Source organism: Camponotus vicinus, unplaced genomic scaffold, assembly GCF_025532165.1.
Source record: "Camponotus vicinus isolate PSW18456_S1 unplaced genomic scaffold, iyCamVici1.0 SCAF_12, whole genome shotgun sequence".
Taxonomy (NCBI): Eukaryota; Metazoa; Arthropoda; class Insecta; order Hymenoptera; family Formicidae; genus Camponotus; species Camponotus vicinus.
The window spans coordinates 17,185,615-17,205,085 of record NW_028141948.1 but is presented as its reverse complement, the minus strand read 5'-3'; the positions used below and the strand labels follow the sequence as shown (position 1 = coordinate 17,205,085).

General features: G+C 36.4%; 3 protein-coding genes across 12 annotated transcripts in view; 1 reads left to right on the top strand and 2 right to left on the bottom strand.

Moving 5' to 3' along the window:
* LOC145963229 (uncharacterized) overlaps nt 1-7,489 on the top strand; it is a 120,071-nt gene extending 112,582 nt beyond the window's left edge. For 5 of the 6 annotated variants that reach the window (XM_083084951.1, XM_083084950.1, XM_083084948.1 and 2 more), the window contains 7 exons: nt 620-812; nt 920-1,041; nt 1,182-1,375; nt 2,249-2,355; nt 4,000-4,147; nt 4,225-4,349; nt 4,450-7,489. In XM_083084951.1, coding sequence (XP_082941077.1) covers nt 620-812; nt 920-1,041; nt 1,182-1,375; nt 2,249-2,355; nt 4,000-4,147; nt 4,225-4,349; nt 4,450-5,813 — 2,253 coding nt within the window. In that variant the 3' untranslated portion in view covers nt 5,814-7,489. Of the gene's footprint in view, nt 1-619; nt 813-919; nt 1,042-1,181; nt 1,376-2,248; nt 2,356-3,177; nt 3,297-3,999; nt 4,148-4,224; nt 4,350-4,449 lie in introns of those variants that run through there. The other variant, XM_083084952.1, reaches the window with a different exon arrangement.
* Nucleotides 7,490-7,876: 387 nt separating this feature from the next.
* Nrx-iv (neurexin-4) lies at nt 7,877-19,360 on the bottom strand. Of its 5 annotated transcripts, XM_083084959.1 has the most exons (12): nt 19,004-19,360; nt 18,304-18,399; nt 15,956-16,152; nt 13,747-13,888; nt 13,302-13,672; nt 12,879-13,217; nt 12,321-12,795; nt 11,915-12,244; nt 11,533-11,838; nt 10,368-10,994; nt 9,402-10,286; nt 7,877-9,273 (listed from the first exon to the last, which is right to left on the bottom strand). In XM_083084959.1, the coding sequence occupies exons 1-11, from the start codon at nt 19,059-19,061 to the stop codon at nt 9,433-9,435; spliced, it is 3,795 nt and encodes a 1,264-aa protein (XP_082941085.1). In that variant the 5' UTR covers nt 19,062-19,360; the 3' UTR covers nt 7,877-9,273; nt 9,402-9,432. The 5 variants fall into 5 exon arrangements, with proteins under 5 accessions (XP_082941085.1, XP_082941083.1, XP_082941084.1 ...); XM_083084957.1 differs by having other exon boundaries at nt 7,877-10,286; XM_083084958.1 differs by lacking the exon at nt 15,956-16,152 and adding an exon at nt 15,199-15,395 and having other exon boundaries at nt 7,877-10,286.
* Nucleotides 16,649-17,798, bottom strand: LOC145963231 (L-aminoadipate-semialdehyde dehydrogenase-phosphopantetheinyl transferase). Its single transcript, XM_083084962.1, has one exon. It carries the CDS (start codon nt 17,647-17,649, stop codon nt 16,789-16,791), a length of 861 nt encoding a protein of 286 aa, XP_082941088.1. The 5' UTR covers nt 17,650-17,798; the 3' UTR covers nt 16,649-16,788.
* Nucleotides 19,361-19,471: the final 111 nt, after the last annotated feature.

The window sequence follows — 19,471 nt, the reverse complement described above, 5'->3', positions numbered from 1 at the left end:
GAGGAAAAGTTGATAGCGTTGTAGAGAAGAATAAGGAGGAGAGGTCAAGGGAGGAAAAGAGGAGAAGGTTGTACGAGTTGGCGGCCATACTGGCTGGCACGACGGCGAGCATGACATAGACGGGGAAAAGGGGATGGGTGGATGGCGGCGGGTGGAAGAGGTGGTCGCATGCGGCTCACGTAGCCTCTGCACGGCGGCGTGTTCGCCATTCCTAATGCCGCGAGCGAGAAGGTAGACGGGGGGAGGAAAGGGAGTAGAAGCGGCGCGGGGTAAAGCGAGCGAGGTGGTACGGGAGGTGACCGGTGTACTAGCTCTCGGGTTCCTGCGAAGCTCGTGGGGCAATCAATAGGGTGTTTCGGGGATTCGGAAAACCGACGGAAAGCCGACGTTGGCACAAACATGGCTGCCGCGGCCGCGGTCGGCTTCCCCGCGCTTCTTCGCGAGAGGCATCCCCTATGTACCCCCTCTGTCTCGGGCGCGATGCCGAAACATTTATAAGATAGCTGTCTGGCTGGGGCACGATGTAATTTTGTCTCCGACGGAGCGTTTATTCCCGATCGTCAAAAAATCGAAAAAAAAATCCTGTCACGATGAGAAGAAGACGGTCGCTTAATTTCAGGTAGAAATGACGGGGTCGAGTGTTTTCGATTACGTCCATCAGCAAGATCACGCCGAGGTCGCCGAGCAGCTTGGCCTGTTACTCGCGACGTCGACGAACACCTCGGGACCGCATTCATCGAACTCGGGTCTAGCCTCGCCGAGTAGCGGCGCGTCGGAAGACCATGGTTCGTCCTCTACCGCAAATCCCGACGGTAACTCTCCGCGTCATATGAATGCGCGCATTTTATTAGTAAACACACAATACAAGTAGATATTCGTAATTATTTCGAGTGGGTTCAATTCTCTTTTGTATCCTCAGTGGCCTCGGTAATGGCGCTAACGCCGACCGGACTCTACAAGGGATACGATCGAGCGTTTTGCGTCAGGATGAAATCCACTCTGACGAAGAGGGGATGTCATTTCAAATCGTCGGGTTATCGGGTGAGTGCAAAATATATTCGCGCGTGATAATTCTAATATATTTGATATCGTTTTCACACATATGCTTAATTTCAGCGGTTTCATCTATATAACGATATGCAGTTACTAAAATATATTTTTATACCCGCGTATATATACAGGTTGTATTGTTGCTGTGTCGTTTGAGGCCACAGTTTGTATTTAGCCATACGAGAAAGTCCGCGCCACCCTTGATGGGCATGATCGGGCTTGCCATTGCGCTTCCACCGCCAAGTGTACACGAAATTCGCCTCGAGACCGACATGTTCGTCACACGAATCAATTTCGACTTTCGGATAGCGCACTGCGAACCAAAGTGAGTATTGTTCTTACACGTAATTTAGATATAGATGCGAATAGGGTTGCGCGAGATACCAAGACTAATTTTGATAGTATTGTCTTGTCTTGTCTCGAAATTCGAAAACAAGATCAAGATAAGATTTTTAATTAGTTAACAAGATAATATCAAGATTAAGATCGACAAGATTATTGGGTTTTAAAAAAGCTAAAATGTATATGTATTTATAAATTAAATTAAATGGAAAAAACCACTATATTATGCATTTAAAAAATTTTATTTAATAGATAAAAACACATTTATATTAACAAATTTAAAAATAATTAATATAATAAATAAAATAAATGATATATATAAAATTTTATATAATGTTATATAGTTATATACCAAACTTTACATATATGTACAACAGAGGTACGCGATTCTTTTATTGTGACATGAATATATTGGCAATATATTAATAAATATAATGACAGTAATAATTATCTTAGATTGTTATATATTATGAAGAGTTGTTAAATATTATTTTAAACAATTGTTCAGTATTAGATAAAAATTAATAAAATCGAGATAAGATAACAACGAGATAAGATACAAGACGAAATTTTGCTGCGAAAATTCACCCAGTACCAAGACAGAATTTAAATTTTCAAACATTTTCAATACCAATACAATATTTTTAAGAATATTGTCTTAAGTCTTGTGCAACTCTAGATGCGAAACACTCGATGCGAATCTCTATTATTTTTTTTAAACAAATATTTAAAATATCATTCTACACATTTTTTCTCTTTATGTATAAAAAGGGAAAAAGAGAGAGGAAGAATAAAATAGATAAGACTATAAATAACAGGCCGTCTTATAATAGGAATTTGCAATTCGTGTCCTCAGGGTTTCCGAATTGTTGGACTACACGGCCGACGAATTAACGGGGAAGAATCTCTACGCGCTGTGTCACGGCGAGGACGCGAATCGTCTGCGAAGGTCTCACGTAGATCGTGAGTATATGTAACCATCATGAATTATATATCGCCGTTATCAATCTCGCTCGTAATAAAGTCGCTAAGTACCGTTTGCACGATCACGTAAAATCATACGAGGGAGTCTTTATTCGCGCTCCCTAATGTTTTCTGTGTAATGTTCGAAAGAACGCACCACGCGCGTGTGTATGTGAATTCCGAATAATTCATCCTTCAAACAATAATTGCGTGCACCAATGAGTACCAATTATTATATCATCTGATATTGTAATGATCATTGAACGTAACTTTTTCGTCGGTTTCCCCAACACGTTTGATGATGCGCCTCTTAACAGCCAATTAATCTGAATAAAATTAAAATAGTATGAATGAAAATTTTGAAAGAAAGGAAGAACAAGGATTCGATAAATAATAAATGAAGCAAAGAATAAAGATTAAACAAGAGACATCTAAAAGAAAGAAAGAATAGCTGCAAAATAAACTGCAAAATTTGCAAGAAATAACAACAGAATCGGACAAAGCGCATCGTAACAAAGATACACAAAGGATCGAGAACGTAAATTAAAATTCCGTCGCGCAAAAATCGAGAAATCTCTTTGACTATAACAAACGTGAAAATGTCGGAGCTAAATGAATTGAGCAAATAAAAATTAAATTGTTTTAAATAATCGTAATGAAATAGCTTTTTTCTCTCGGAATAAATTCAATTTTATATTTTTTCCTACGCAATCTGTACCCGGAAAATGATTAACGAAACTAAAGCCGTGTTATTCATACATACGTTTTCAACAAACAAGGTCGATAGATCTGCCGCAGAATTTCTTGCTCCTATTGTTCTAGGAAAATACTTCGATGAAAGAGCGCGATGGGTGTCAAAGCTGTCCGGGAAGAGAGAAAAGCACGAAAGTATTAATACGTTGGTCTTTTCGACTGCGCGCGACCGCTTGCAGATTTAGTAAGTACGTATCTGTTTGTATTTGAACGTTTCAAATCAGAGATTATTAGCTGCGTAGGCGGGGATAATGTTTCTCATTAATAATCATTCGGTCTCGCGTAACTACTGCGTGATTTTTGTCGTATGTCGCATATCGCTGTCTCGTTAATTGATTTCATCTTCCTAATCTTCACGATAATGAGACAGTTGTGAGATTTTATAAAATACGGGAATATTAGATTTCTCTCATGAAAAAAATATCGCGACGTATCCCAACATGACTTTGTCATTTCGATCCTTCGAACAACGGCAAGATATTTCTCGAGGTAGAAACGAGCGCATTGTCAAAGACAATTATACGGATAATCATCTTGTGTCCCAATCAGCTAAACAAGAAAAATATCTTCTTAACAACGAACGATTTATCTCTTGCGAGATAAAAGCTATAGACGTCGCACACTTCTAAGAGCATTATACAGAAATGGAATCAAGCATACATCCCGAATATAAACGAACAATTAATCAGTATTCGCGATATATAAAATGCTTACTTTTTCTCATCGTACAAACGGTAGCTTCGACACTGGTACTTTCGAAGAAATATAAAAAAAAACTTAGAAAAAGAAGAGAATTTATGTATTTAACAATATCGTGTCTCTTTGATCAATATATTTCAGTATGATAGATCGCGAAATCTTTAGAAAACATTTAGTTATGATTGATTTTAGTGATCCATAAAGGACAAGTACTAACGCATTACTATCGACTGATGAACAAGAGCGGTGGATACACGTGGTTGCAGACTTGCGCTACCGTTGTGTGTAATTCGAAAAATGCCGAGGAGCAAAATATCATTTGCGTCAATTATGTCATAAGGTGAGTTAGAAATAAATCAATAAGAAACGATAAACTCATTTTAATGTCAAATTTTATCACACTTGTCTTCCCGGTAGCGGTCGAGAATACGAAAACTTAATTATGGACTGCTGTCAGTTGGAGGACGGCGTCACCGGCGTCAAGAGGGAAGATACAGCCGGAAATGATCCGGAGAACGGATCGCCGGACGCTGACAGAGGAGGTACAAAACATTCTTTGACTTAGCGAAAAGTTACAGTTTCATCGACCGTGCATCCCGGTACTCATCTTGAAGCGATATTCGTTGCGACTTTCGATTTCAGAGGGTCGTAGTCGAGGCGGCCCTACGAATCAGCATCAGGAGCAATCGCATCGGTCGCCACCTGAGGAGCGAGAGGAGAGCCACGCGTCGGAAAGCGAGAAGCGTGGTAGCCGGCATCACGACAATATAGCCCAGTTGCAGCAGCAGGAGTCATCGCAGACGGCCGTCGGGAATATTAGCACACTCGTGGTGAGACTACGCGGTCATAAGCGGAAAATCCAGGACGATGACAGCAGTTCTAACGAGGAGGAGGAGGACGAGGAGGAAGCGACGGCGGTTAAGGAGTCGAACAGTGAGAGAGCGACTCGGACCCTCAGCCCCAGCGCGACGTCCACGCACTCGATCTCGACGACTGAACAGACTCTCTGCTCGACTAGCCCAAAATCCCGTCGCACCGATAGCGGCAGGATGGATAACGGGGCCGTAACGGAGAGTACCTCGGGAACCTCGGTTAAGGACTTGGAGCAGGCTATGTCGAAGCATTTGCCAGGTAGTTCGTTGAACAAGTCCAATTCCCCGGCAACTCTCCACCACCAACCGACGGACTTTAGTACGGATGCATTGCTAAAGCAACAGCAGCAACGTAGCACGATACAGTGGATTGGTGCGCATCATCATCTGGGTCATCTGAGTCCGCAGCAATCCGCGGCGGCGGCGGCGGCCGCGCCCTTACCTGCCTCCGCGCTCCTGAGGCAGCTTTACGCGGCCAACCGGGAGAGCGTGATACGCGCCAACGTGCACGGGATCACGTCAAGCAGCGGTACGCGGACGCCCGCATCGACCGGTATCTATTACCCTGGCGAGACAGCCCCTAACGGACCGCTACCCACACCGCCAGGTTCCGAAGGCTCCAGTACGTACGGTGAACACCAATTCGTGCTCGCCGCGCACAATCAAAAAGGATCCAACGGTACCAGCTGTGCCGATGCTTTCACCAGTCTCGTTTCGTCGTATACGTCCGCTACTGCGGCTGGCTACCCGGTAGACTATCATTCGGCGATGACGCCGCCGTCGTCGGTATCGCCACGGGACAAACAGCAACAGCAGCAGCAACAGCAACAACAGCAGCAGCAACAACAACAGCTGCATTCCGTGAACGTAATAAACAGCTACGAGAACTCGTCAGCGTATACGGATCCAGTTCTCCGTCATCAATACGAACCAGCCCAGCCGTTACCTTTGAAACCTCAAGTGTACTCGGCCACTGTTCATCCGAGTGCCTTAGATGCCGCAGCGGCGTATGCCTCGGCGGGCCTGACGGAGCAGCCACAATTCTACCATCATCCGGCTGGTAGCGGCGGCTTCCATATCTATCATCCGGGCAACAAATCGACGACAAACGGCTGGTACACCTCGGCGTCCTAGTGGCCCCACTCGTAGATTGTACGCGGAACGCGTGTACTTAAGCAACTGTAATTAAATCCAAAGTCCTCTCCCTCAGTGCATATCAGTGATACGCTATCTCGTCGCTATCGCGATCGTCGGCCAGCGATCCTCGTTTCGTCGTTCGGGACCGGGAGAAGGTTCAATCTCTCGCCGATCCTTTCTCTCGACTCTGCGCCGCGCGTCCCGATGCGTCGACCGCGCTGTAACAATCGCTCTCTTCTCCATTATGTGTAGAACGATTTATTGTAATATAATGAATAAATTATTATATATATGTTGACTTCTCTCGGAGGTATCTGCATATATAAAGCATGAAGCCAACCGAAACTCATGCGTGTTCACCGTGCGTGTTCGAAGTGATTTAACGCGACGCTCAAGGAGATCGCAATATGTCTAAGATTCGCGATTTATTATATATGATATACAGAGTGTCCTATTTTAAATGATGCACACGAATATCGTCAAAATTATTGATAATATCGAAAAATGTTTCAAATAAATATAAAAACATATATGATTAATACAAAAGGGATTCTATTAAAAAAAAAGGAAAAAAAAAACAAAGTTTATCTTCATATCATTTCCACCCAATTTTTGTTTGAAACATTTGTAATATTATCAATATTTTCAAAGATATTCGTCATTTGAAATGTATGGAACAACCTGTATATTGTTAGACAACGAGGAAATAACTTCGTCTTTTCGCATCGCGTTAGGTATTATCAATCGAGCACAATTAATCGTCGCTCGAGCGCGGTGCTTGAAATATGTTGTATCGTAATATTTCTTTGCGCGGATGATTCCCTTCATCGAAGGTGAATCGGTACAAAATCCTTACACGCTCTAAAGTTCATTCAATTCAGTGAGAAAAAACAGTGACGAAATTTATCTCGGTATAGTACGAGGCGTGTTGGAAGAATAGCACGACATATGTACTTGAGAGAAATCGCTATCTCTATCGATGTGCGCGAATTGTTTTCAAATCAATATTTAATTTGTTACTTAAATGAATATTTAATTTGTTACTTAAATTTTCTGTTCCAAGTAAAACAACTGATCTATTCCAAACAATTTGTTGTTATACGTTTCTTGTTTTAAATTTTAATATACAATTTACGAAAAAGTTACCAACGATTTTTCGGATCAACTTTTCGAACTTTATATTGGAGATTTCTTGTACGAATTATTGCACAGCCACAACTCGCAGTTTAATTATATCCAGTTTTATCGATCGTGTGGGATAGAAAACTGGCAAATGCCAGTCAGATGCAAGACTGGCACATGAAAGAATAAAACACGATATTTACATATAGTTGTGTTATAATCATGATGTTGGAAGCACACAACAGAGCAATTTGGAACACGAGTGATATTAAAAATAGACACTTTTTATTAAAATACGCACTGAGATTCTTTACTTATTAAGGACAAGAGATATTTGTATGTATATTTATAGAGAGATTGCTCTTAACTATATTACTTTTTCTAGGTATAGATTAGACAAAAATGTTAGATATCGAGAGACACGTATCGTGTAAACGCGAGATGAGTCAACATTGCGCTCTAGAGGTAGCGAATTCTTTTACGAAGGTTATTGTATTTTAATGTTTAACATTTCGACCAGTTGTTTTTGACAAGTACACGTGTAAATACAGCTTACGTGCCTAAAAGTTCATTCGCCCATCATTATTTTACTCAATTTTCATTCTGTAAGCTTTCGCCAATTTAGAATTTCATACAAAATATATTTCGTAAGATTATACGCGAGAATTTTTACAGCACACAAATGGCAAAAACTTATAATTATGTTTCACATTCTATTTGGATGCAGCAGCGACGAGACGAATCCGGATATAAATTTGCGTAAGTAATTAATAAATAATGTTCAATGTCGGTAAGTAATATCAAAGCCGGATATTCTTATATAGTTGGAGAATCAGAGTAAATTGTCGATATCTCTCTCATTTCTGTGTGAAATTTATAAATTTTCTTTTAAAACTTGAATGCGCATTGAAAAATATATTTAAAAAACACAAAGAACATACAAAACCTCAGATGATTTATTTAAATCGATTTCATTTTCTTTTATATTCTCGTATAAAAAAAAGATATATTGTATCATTGAGACTATTATTTTTTTCAAGCCTGAGTATCATATTATATATTGCGATATGTTCGTACAGAAGTGTGTTGAATACATCTTTGTTGCTTTCGTGCCTGTTTAGCATTGTTGTACAAGAGATATCGATTTTTAATAGCAAAAAGTAATACGAGTATGCTGTTTTGTATAAAAATGACTTATGTACATTTTCATTATGTATTACATTAGCAATGCTTAGTATATAATTACTATTATTATATTATTATTATTTTTGTTTTTATTATTTAACTATTACAATTACTATCTCCTTAATGCTATATTAATATTAAATTACTACATGAATTTTTGCAGATCTATATATAAAAAAAGTAAACATCTGTAAAATATAATCATATAAACGAGTGAAAAAAATTAAATAAATCTAAAAAAAAGTGTTAAACGCACTTTGGACGGTAGACATTACAACTAATACTGAAAATTGTTGAATGAGAAAAAAAGAAAGAACAAAATATATATTTATATATAAATGTAAATAATCTATCTTTGTAGAATAGAGATAGCTTTGTACATGTAGAATTTACTTATATTACATAGAACTCTCTTTTATGCCCGATCGTAAAGATGCATATAAATTGGAACATGTAAGATACATACTCCAATGAAATTATATATTATAGAGTTAATTGATTTCTCTCTTTTTCTCATTGGCACATAACGCAAGAAAAAACATTCGTTTCCTACCCATATTCATTCTTTAAAAGGTAATTAACAACAGAAATTGATGAGATTTCGGCAGTCATATTACATTGTGAAGAATTGCGAGTAATGCATAAAGAAATAATATGGAATGAACGCCGCATGAGACAGAATCCTCAAAGGTTGGCCAAAATTCAATTTCAATTCTGTGAAATTTAATTTTAATTTTAATATTAAATTATTTTTTCTATTGTAATTGTATCTAAATGTATACAAAGTAGCATAACACACAAATTATTTTAATTATTACAAAAATTATGGAAGATAACAGCAAATTTTTCTTTAGGTTTCCATTAAATCCTTTATGAGATAAACAATTCTGCTGCCTTACAGAAGGGCATCGAATATAAAATTAATCTTTAGATAGGTCTATATTTTAAATAGAAATAACAAAGAGAGTAAAATACAAACACTACAATTAATAATATATTAATAATAATATATTAATTATATAATCAAAATTATAATTAAAATAAAGCTATTACGAATTTTATAATGGAATTCACCAACGTTTAGTTTTCTAATTGGTCAGCTCTCTTTTGATTTCTGTCTCTGGCTATGATACGCATATCGAGTGTGTCTCTGATACAAAATTATAAAATGTACAAATAATAATTGAACGGAGCAAAAGAGACATTATCCTTATATTGAGAAATGTTTATATATAATATTTTAGATTAAGTTAATGTGTACTCCTTTCCAATACTTACATTTTTAATGTGTGATACATTTCAGCACATTTCAGATGAACCATTCTTTTTTCTTCTGAACTTGATGGCCTGTGGCAGAATGTACAACTGCTGAATCCGGATCTAAGGCTATCTCAGCACCTTTGTCCTCTTGTGTCAAGTATTCACCTTTATGCCTAGACAGATATCTACCTATGAGGATTATCACAATCACGAGTGCAATTAGAAGAACCGCTATTACGCTCCCTAAAATGGCTGTGTCAGTCTCGTTGTACGCAGCTCTCACTTTTTCCTCGTCCACTTGCAGTGGTGGTCGCGTTTCGACGATATCCGGCGGATGTGTGATCGGTTCGACTCCACAAAAGTCTTCAGTTAATGGAGTACCGAGCGAACGTACATTGTCGGGTCCATTTTCTTGAAAGAGTAGTTTTAACGGATATATATCATCAAATTCGACTCTCGATATACAACCCGCGAATCCCTCTGTCATAGATTCGTTCTTGCCGATATACATGTATTGGATATTGTTAAATTGTGCATCCGCGGAATTTTTTATGTTAAAATTAAATTCTCTCGGTTCGTAATTGTCAACTTGCATTATCAGAGTCGCGCCTGAATTTTTCCGGCCGATCCTGATGTCGTGATACTGTCCTAAACCGAAATGCTTGTACGGAAATATGACTTCTTGTCGCTCGAAACCAAAGTCAAATACTACGCGTAAATGTCCGCTATTTGAGACCATTATAGTCATATACTCTCCCGAGATATTGGAGAAGAGACCAAGTAAAAATCCTTTTGGATTTGTCGTCGTGAAACCAACGCGTATGTTCTCAGCGATAGTGGAACGCCAACTGCCCATGAAGTCATATTTTATCATCGAACTCGGTCGCATGTTTACACCAATCTCTGAAAATAATCAGCGCATTAACCAAAATTAACAGATTTAATATAGATCGCATTCTATATTCAAGTATCTTCTATACTTACCGTCTGCACAGATGGGTCCTTTAAATGCGGTCCATCGACAGTCGCACCAATATCCATCATATTTTTCATGGCATGTACCATTATTGAGGCAAGGACTACTTTCGCATCTGCCTGTACAACCTTCGGTAACGCCATATAATCCACGCCGGGCATAACTTCTTAAATCCTGCAATTGACCATTGAGAAGCAGCGCTCTTATGCAACCAACGAATCCGTCCCTGTAATCGGCAGCGGCTCCCACCACGAGATCCGAGGTGAGATGAAGCGCTCGCACAGGACCCGGTGGTTCTCGTACTTCGTTCTTCAATGCTCCGTCAATAACAATTCGGGCTTCTTTACGATTTCTTTCCACCAGCACGGAATGCCATATATTATCCGCCAGCGTATAAGACGTTTGCACACTCACAGTAAGCGGCCCGCCGCCAGCCACGTACTGAAAATTTATCTGGTTTCCAGTATTTATGGAAACCTTAATGTAATCAGTAGGTCCTCTGCTGTGAATTATCACAGCGTCTTCGATAGTAGTTTTGAACTCGAAGTAAATGTCACCACTGTGCCCAATATCAAATGTCGGTAGATTGATAGTAGCATCCACAATACGAAATGTGACTACATTTTTAAATAAGTCTGCAATGTAAAATAACAGCGATGATGTATATTTTATTCATGCCATCAAAAATTAATTTGAATTAATAATGAATTTTATCGGTATCCTCTATATCAGTGCTGAGATTTACTTGCAACTTTTGGCCAGATTTCTTAGCTTACGCCTACTGTTCCCCTCTTACTGCTTGCGCCGCTCGTAACTAAGGAGCGCTCAGGAACGTGCGCGTCACAAATGTAATGTGGCAATCTATCTAAGTTCTCTTTATTGTTTATTAATAATAAAAATAATTATTATATTATTAATTACGTATATGTTCTGTAACAATTTAAAATATTTGTGTTTTGAGACGTAATTACAATAAAGAGAACTTAAATAGATAGATTGCCACATTACATTTGTGACGCGCACGTTCCTGAGCGCTCCTTACTTACGAGCGGCGCGAGCGGTAAGAGGGGAACAGTAGGCGTAAGCTAAGAAATCTGGCCGAAAGTTGCAAGTAAATCCCAGCACTGCTCTATATCTATTGTGAAATGGAAAAAAAATAGTTGGTAAACTTACCGTCACCCTCACAAATAAGCGGACCTAACGTATAACGACCCTCTTTTTCGTCGAGCGGTGTACCCGTATCGCCAAAACGTAATTGTTTGACAGGAAGATATTCTTTCTCCGTAATATCGCCACCGTCTTCCAACCATCCTTCCAATCCAGCATCACAGTTGCACCACTTGGTAGGATCCGCACAGTTCCCAAGTATACCACACTCGCATTTTCGCGATCCGGGCAACGCACCGCCCCAGTAATCCATCTTTTGATTATTCCGACTCACCCACCATGAGTTCGGACTAAACTGAATACCTTGAGAAACTGAAAATGTAATTTCAAAAGTTAATACAAATACAAATGAAAGTACAACACGCGAGATAATTAAATATGTAAATACCTGGGGAATTAAATAGCTTGGAATGTTTGCATGCATAATTTATCTTTTGTCTGCAATTTATAGATCTGTTTAATAAAGCTTCTATTTGGTCGAGATCAGCATCGTAATTAATATCCTGTATAAAACTGCCAGGCTCCTCGAATCCATCGACGGGAGTTAAATATTCGTTACTATGACGTAAAACTGTCATTACGCGCCCATTAGTGAAGAATTCGCAAGTGACAGGAAATGGTTTCAAAGGTCCGCTCCCATCCACATCAATTTTAATTTCTGCACGTTGATTTACCGCATTCATATTCTTATATGCCTCGCACGATAAGGGATTTAATGCTGTGTAGAATTGTAATATCAACTTTAAAGAAAGATATCTTACATTACATATTATTGAAACAGATCAAATACTTACAGGTGTGACAAACGGCACCCGCATATCCAGTATTAGCACAATCGCAAAAGAATTCGTCAGAATTTTGACGACAAACACCAGAGTGCTTGCAAGGATTGGGATTACAACGATCTACCATTTGACAAGTGTCGAAGACGATCTCGTTCTTACAGCAATACTCTTCCTCCTTCCAGTCGGTCGGCAATTTATAATTCCCATCGACACTTATCATCCTCATACAACCAACGAAACCACGATTGCTCCCGGCGCCGGTCATACCGCCGATCAAATAAAATGATCCAGTCAACATATCGAGGAGACGCTCAGTTTTCATTGGCCGCCCATCGACATTTAAGATGAGAGAATTTTTGGCAATTGTCAAAATTATTTGGTGCCATTTTCCATCGTTGAATTTTTCATAAAAGTTATCCAGAGTCGCAATTGGGTTAGTCTTTGTCTTTATGTCGACCTTCAATTTACCTTCTTCTAGGTATAACTGTTCAACAAAAATAAATTTAATTGTATTTACTAATAGAATTTTATTTTAGATTTTAAGTTTGCTTTAATGAAGATGAAGACCTTAACGTGGCCCAGAGTCGTAAACTGATGGTAAAGAATTATTCCTTGCTCTTCGTAAGTTCGAAACGCAAGAGAGACGTTCAGAGATGATGCACCTTCATAACCCTTCAGTCTAGCGAAAGAGCCAGGAGTTAAAAATGTGACAGGTATCACCGGAGGTTCCGGACAACTATAGAGCGTATTGATCCTATAGTATCTCAGATTCTCATCTGCGATTTCCGTTTCCTTCAGCTCGTGAATTATATTCGTCGAGTTTAAATAAAAATTTTCTATACAACCAGTAAAATTCTGGTTTACCACCAAACCATCTTGCTTGTTGGGTACACCACCAATGTAAAGCTAAAAAAAATTCATTTGATTCAATCCATGTACACCTAATATAAATATTTGAAATATTTTACATTTATTAAAAAAGTTAATCACTTCTCTGTTTAAATCCAGTCGATGAAATTCTCCTTTTATTCTACCTTTGATTAGTACTCTATCAACAGAGAAGGAAATATTTTTCCTATTGCGTGAAATTAAGACATCGTGCCACATATTATCATCCAAAAGACTGCCAACCGACAGACTCGTCATAATACCGGATCCGAGATCAATATTAAGCAACATTCTATTGTCCCGCAATTGCAAGGCTATATAATCACCTTGCGTACCACGAGAATACATTAATACACCATCGGCATTATTTGTTTTAAAACGGAATCGTATAAAATGTCTATCGGTCTCGACAGGCTCCCTTAATAAATCCAGCCGTACAAGAGACGATCCGTTAAAGGAGACAACGTCAGATACTGAAATAACAGATAATTTAGATATATTGCATATTTAAAAAACAGGTACATATATAATTATTATTATTTCATACCATAGTCGCATCCATAGAGTTCAACTCTCAGCGATATCCTGTCCCGCCATCGTGTTGGATTTATTCTTATCCATTGTGCGATTATCGGTACCTCGAATTTATTAAGTTTTATTCTGTCTCCATCTACATTACCTTTAAACATCTGTAGAAAGAATGAAAATTAAATGTTAAATGATACTACTTTACTATTACTAAATTGATATTTTCCGTTTTATTTCAGTGTCAGTCAATAATTAATGCCGCGACAATAATGCAGAATATTATTAAATTGAATACATGCTATAAGTTAAAAGTAGATCTTAATAAAGAGGAATTCTGTACAAAGAACTGTTAAGATTAATTTCTTAAATTTACATATTATTGAAGAATACCATTTGATTTTTAGATCAGTTTGAAAATCCTATATATTAAAGAAGTAATCAAATTACTTTGATGACCTCTTTATTTAATTATATAATACATGCACAAACATTCATCAAGCAAAATAATGATTATTGAATAATTCTTATCTCCTCAATCTTGAATAATGAATGCAATAAATATCTCTTCCTCCCCTTCCCAATTAATATTAATTGCACAAACATGTTAGTATAGCTAGACTGTTAGTGATAAGAGACGTAAAAATGGATATGTAATAATACTAAAAGCTATAGATATAATGTCATTAAAATTGTCGAGAAGCAAAACATTTTTTTATTTCTTTTAATAGATTTGATAAATTTCATTTCTATAATTTTTCTGTTTGAATGTTAAAACCATTCATAACTTTATCATTGAATATATATGTTCGAAATTCATTCTCTCTATTATTCCCATTTTTAGAAAAAGAAAAAGACTCTTTTAACGATACAAAAGCAAAGGAAATGTTCTATTTATAAATCTATCTATAAATTTATTTATAAATTTTATCTATAAATTTTAACGTAAGAATTATTCTTCTCGATTATCATAATAACATTGTAACTATATCTAAATTTTCAAATCCCAATAACAATGATTAAAACAGAAGATTCCAAACAGTATCGTTCAAAACATGAAAGATTTTTATACAGCAAACATTTCGTTAATGCAATATTGTACAATATTTCTACAAAAAGAGAAATAATTAAGAAATTTTATAATACGTTGTTATTAGAGTATATAGAAGAATGAGAAGAAATTAAATTTATTGTATACTTGCTTAAAAATCGCACATTATATCTGTCTAGGAAAATTTTTAAATATACTAAGTAAAAAGAGATAGCTTATATATTACAATTTAATAATATTATTATCAAAAAAATATATATATAGTTTATACACATCTCTACACATATACAAATATTAATGCATATTACATTTTGCATATTTGCATAACATTTTTCTCATATATAATTTAAAAATGTTCAAAAAGTATATTTCTCTATATATATAAATAGAAGAAATTTTAGACTCGATCCGTGAAGTTAATACCTCATCTACACCATCCTGGCTTTCATAACTGGCCCAAGCTTGACCATCATCAGAATATTGGATAATGTATTCTGTCACGTATTCATTAGTATGAGCCCGCCCTCGCGTAGCAATGCTGCGTATCTCATATCTGTCCCCCAGCTCCATAGTAAGATGTTGATCGTAACTGCTAAGTACTGGTGACCACGTGGAATCTCCTGTAAAGCCCAGCTCCATGTCCATGTGTAAGAGAAGAAAGGAGGAAGCAAAGCAAGCAAACGGATGTAGGAATAGTTAAAGGACAATGAATTTAGTTTATTTTGTGCTAGTTAATCTGTTCAATTATAAAACTATATCTTTAATTTTTGCACTCAATTATACGTAAAATATTCTTTTCAATATATCTCATTTTGCATTCGAATGTATTTACATGTGATATTAAGAAAAATAATGAAATAAATATCGAAATGAGATAGAAGAAAAAAATAATTGGTGCAAAGCATTCTGTGGTATAAGTCTATATAAAGCACATCAAGATACTTACCGATAACAAACCTGATTATATATCTTTTATTTGTGATATGAAGTTTTGTAAAATATATGTAAAACTCATACACTTATTCTGTATAGATTATTACAATACCTATCTACATAAGCGTGCATAAGTGAGCCTTGCATTGTTAGCAATTTCACGCATATTAATTAATAATGCCATGCCTCATTAGAAGCAAAATGAAGAAAATTAGAAAAATTAACACGACAGCGAGAACGAGTTTACCTTTGCGTGGCCATCTTCTTCCTTGAAATCCACATAATCGAGGCCGTTGGTGCCATAGCCAATACGATATTCCATAACATATTCATTCTGCAACGATCTGCCCTGAGTCGCTATGGCTGTGATGTTTATTACTTGGCCCAGATCGATTATTAAATACTGACCGAAATCGGAACTGCTAGCCGTCCATGCGTTTCCGCCTACACCACAACATTTGTGCATGCATGCAACTCAAAGTAAACTTAAGGGAGAGCGCTTACAAATAGGGGGACAGAACATAGCCAAATAATTAGAATTAAAAGTATTTTGCTTTTATATTCAGAGATCAATTTACATGATTGTACTAGAAACTGTTACTGCAAATTCAAACTTTTTAAAGTACAAAGTAGGATGCAGAAAATTTTGTATACATATAACATAATTTCTCTCGCACAGAAATACTAAATAATAATTTTAGAAAAGATGGATTCAAGAGAATTCATTAACACAATTACATTCTAGAAAAACTTATAATACAATTGCATAATTTTTAAATCTATGCGACACAAGTCAGATTTTGTCTGCTCTTATTTATACATACAAAAATACATTAATGTACTTTTCTCACAATTTAACTTTTATTGTAATATAAATATAGAAAGAATGATATATAAGATGTTCAAAACTTATAAAAAGGTAAGTAAAAAGATAGAAAAATATTATTTAACTCTTTATTATTTTATGTGATTAAACTAATATACAAAATATATTATATATCCATCTTTTAATATTAATATATTAAGAAATATTATCCTTCATATAGTATTTTAATATTATTCTATGAATAATCAATAAAATTACGGTTTTTCAGATTTAGCGAAATATTGAGTGGTGTATTGTGGGTCTAATGGAAAGAGTGGAACTGCGTGTGCTATAAGTTTATCAAAATTTATTATTTCAAACATGGTATTATGTAATTGTAATGAATTATCATTCTCTTGCAACGCGACGGCAACACAGTGCTGTGAATCGAGTAAAGTTTCTTCAAACAACCAATTTTGTTTGATTCCATCAATATATAAGACTGTGTCAGTTGTAATCGAATCTTCGCTTAAGTCCGAATTTGTTCGAAAGTCGATACTCCTTAAATCAACAACAATCCCTATACCAAGTGCTTTAACGTAACTCTCTTTTAATGCCCAATGTCTACAAAACATAGATATTTGTTCTGTTTCAGATTTTTCTAAAGCAGAACCTCTGATCTCATCCCACTCCGCTGATGAGAAATTCCTATTCATTATACGAAAAAATTCGGAGATACTTTTGCCCCCGGTATATTCCAATGCCATAACATCTACACCTAATCTTATATCTCTAATCTCGCCCGCTAAAACCGTATAAGATCCTTGATGAGAAACATTAAAACTTACAACAGTAGAATTATTTTTTAATATGGGTTTGTTGTTTTCATCTCTAATGAAAACAATTTTGTCATATGGCAGACCCGTGTACTCATTCACAAATTTTCTCATTAATAATCTACCTACAAGGGAAGCTCTAACATCTTTACGAAACACGAATTTTCCTAATCTGGTCTTTTCATCGTTTTGTACACAAGAAATTGCATATTCAAACTCTCGCTCGCTCGGATTCCACTCTTTCCAATTAAATGCCCACCGAATAGCTGATGACATTCTAAAAATATTGGTATTACGCATAACCGATTATTTAATCACAATTTGCACATCCCATGTACTTTTTGCTTATTTTATGACTGCAATTGGTACATTCTTAAATTATCTCTGATTATAAAAACAATATTTTGCAAGATATCTCGTTTGAGATATTCTCCAGGCTACTTGCTAGGATCCACCTGAAGCAAATATAAATTTATTATACTGTGTTTATTGCTTGTAATCTAAGAGATTGTATCATCTATAGTATTTGTCTTTAAAGTATATGTAATAAAGATAAGATAAGTATAAAATGATTGAACAATGTGTCATAGATGGCACATATGGGCTTGCTTAATTCTCATAATTGAGCTTAACTATCATGGTAGGCAGTGCCCATCGACAGTAATTAGATTTTTAACTCTTAGAGAAAGAATTCCAGAATTCATTGGAAAATATCATATAGTATTAGCAGAATCATTGTAACTATTATTAATGCAAACAGAAGCAAATATATAGTGCATAATATAGATAACAATAGATTTCATAGATATAGAAGGCAAGCAACAAACTACTACTAGTATCATAATTCTATGCTATATATGTATATATAAACAATTGGACAATATTTCACGTCTAAACTAAATATGACGCATGAAAAGAGAATAGAAATTAAAATACTTGAATGTCTTTTCTTACCATTAAGCCTGGCATTCTTTGGACCTCTTTCGGGCAAGGAAGAAGTTGCTGTTAGTTGAGCTCTATCCAAAAGAGGAATGTAGCATTCGTCGTCATCTAAGACAGAATTGTAATTTTGTTAAAATGTTTGTTGAATTTTGTTAATCTTTGTTTATCTTATTATACAGAAAGTTTCTTCTTAGTGAAATATATACTGTTAGAATATAAAATTTTTGAAATTCTGCAAATATAAAGACATTATAAAGAGTTATTTGCACACTTGTTTAAATTATTCAACTATTACTGAAATAAAATGAAATATGATAAAATGTGATATTTTTAGAATTAAATTTTATAATAAAAGATATGCTTTTTTTTATCACATCAAATATATGTATATTAATTATTGACTCTGCATGCATTAACATATATTGTATAATATACGTAATTTTTCATACATATATATAAATAGCCTGATTTTTTACAACGAATACATGAATAGAAAGTAGAAAATAATAGTTATAAAAGTTTCCAACATGTATAATCTTATAAAATAGAATAACAATAGATTCACAAAATATTACGAAAGAACTATCTAGCGTGCGTAACAACGTTATGCATCATCACTCGCATGCACGCCATGTTACATCGAGATGGGCTGGGTCGGGTGGGTTGTGCCAGGAAGTCGCGCTATAGCGGTTATGCATGCTACGATACTTACAGGCGAATGAGGTTGCCACCACGGCGAATGCGTACACGAGACACCTGAGAGTGGTCATCGTACCATCGCCTTGCACTAGGAAACGTCTCTACTCTCCGGGAAGTCCTCAATTGATGTCTCGATCGTCAGTAGATTCGGCGAGAATGACAAGATGCCAAGATGCCACTCACGCGCCAGTCGTTCTCTATTTATTTCTTCGTCACCTCTACACTCGTCGATTACCAACACGCGTGTGTCGAGAAAAGTTATACTGTGGTTATACGTCGAGAAAATTTGTATTCCACTATGCGAGGGCGATCCGCTTCCGAAATTCTCGGAGCACGATAACAGCGCGTCAGCGCGTGTGTCAGTCAGTGATGCCAGTCAATGCCAGTCAGACAGAGGGCGTATCGCTTTCAGGGGGTCACCTAAAAGCGAGCTCTCATTGGCCGCATTCAGCGGATTCAACAGTTGGACAACATTACTAGA

What these genes read in the sequence shown, in the direction of transcription:
- LOC145963231 (XM_083084962.1), bottom strand. Translation starts at nt 17,649, where the DNA reads ATGCGTAATACCAATATTTTTAGAATGTCATCAGCTATTCGGTGGGCA.
- Nrx-iv (XM_083084957.1), bottom strand. Translation starts at nt 19,061, where the DNA reads ATGACCACTCTCAGGTGTCTCGTGTACGCATTCGCCGTGGTGGCAACC. An exon ending in CGACTCTGGGCCACGTTAAG is followed by an intron (nt 12,796 to 12,878) that starts GTCTTCATCTTC and finishes TTTGTTGAACAG; the next exon opens with TTATACCTAGAAGAAGGTAA. An exon ending in GCTTATTTGTGAGGGTGACG is followed by an intron (nt 10,995 to 11,532) that starts GTAAGTTTACCA and finishes TTTACATTGCAG; the next exon opens with ACTTATTTAAAAATGTAGTC.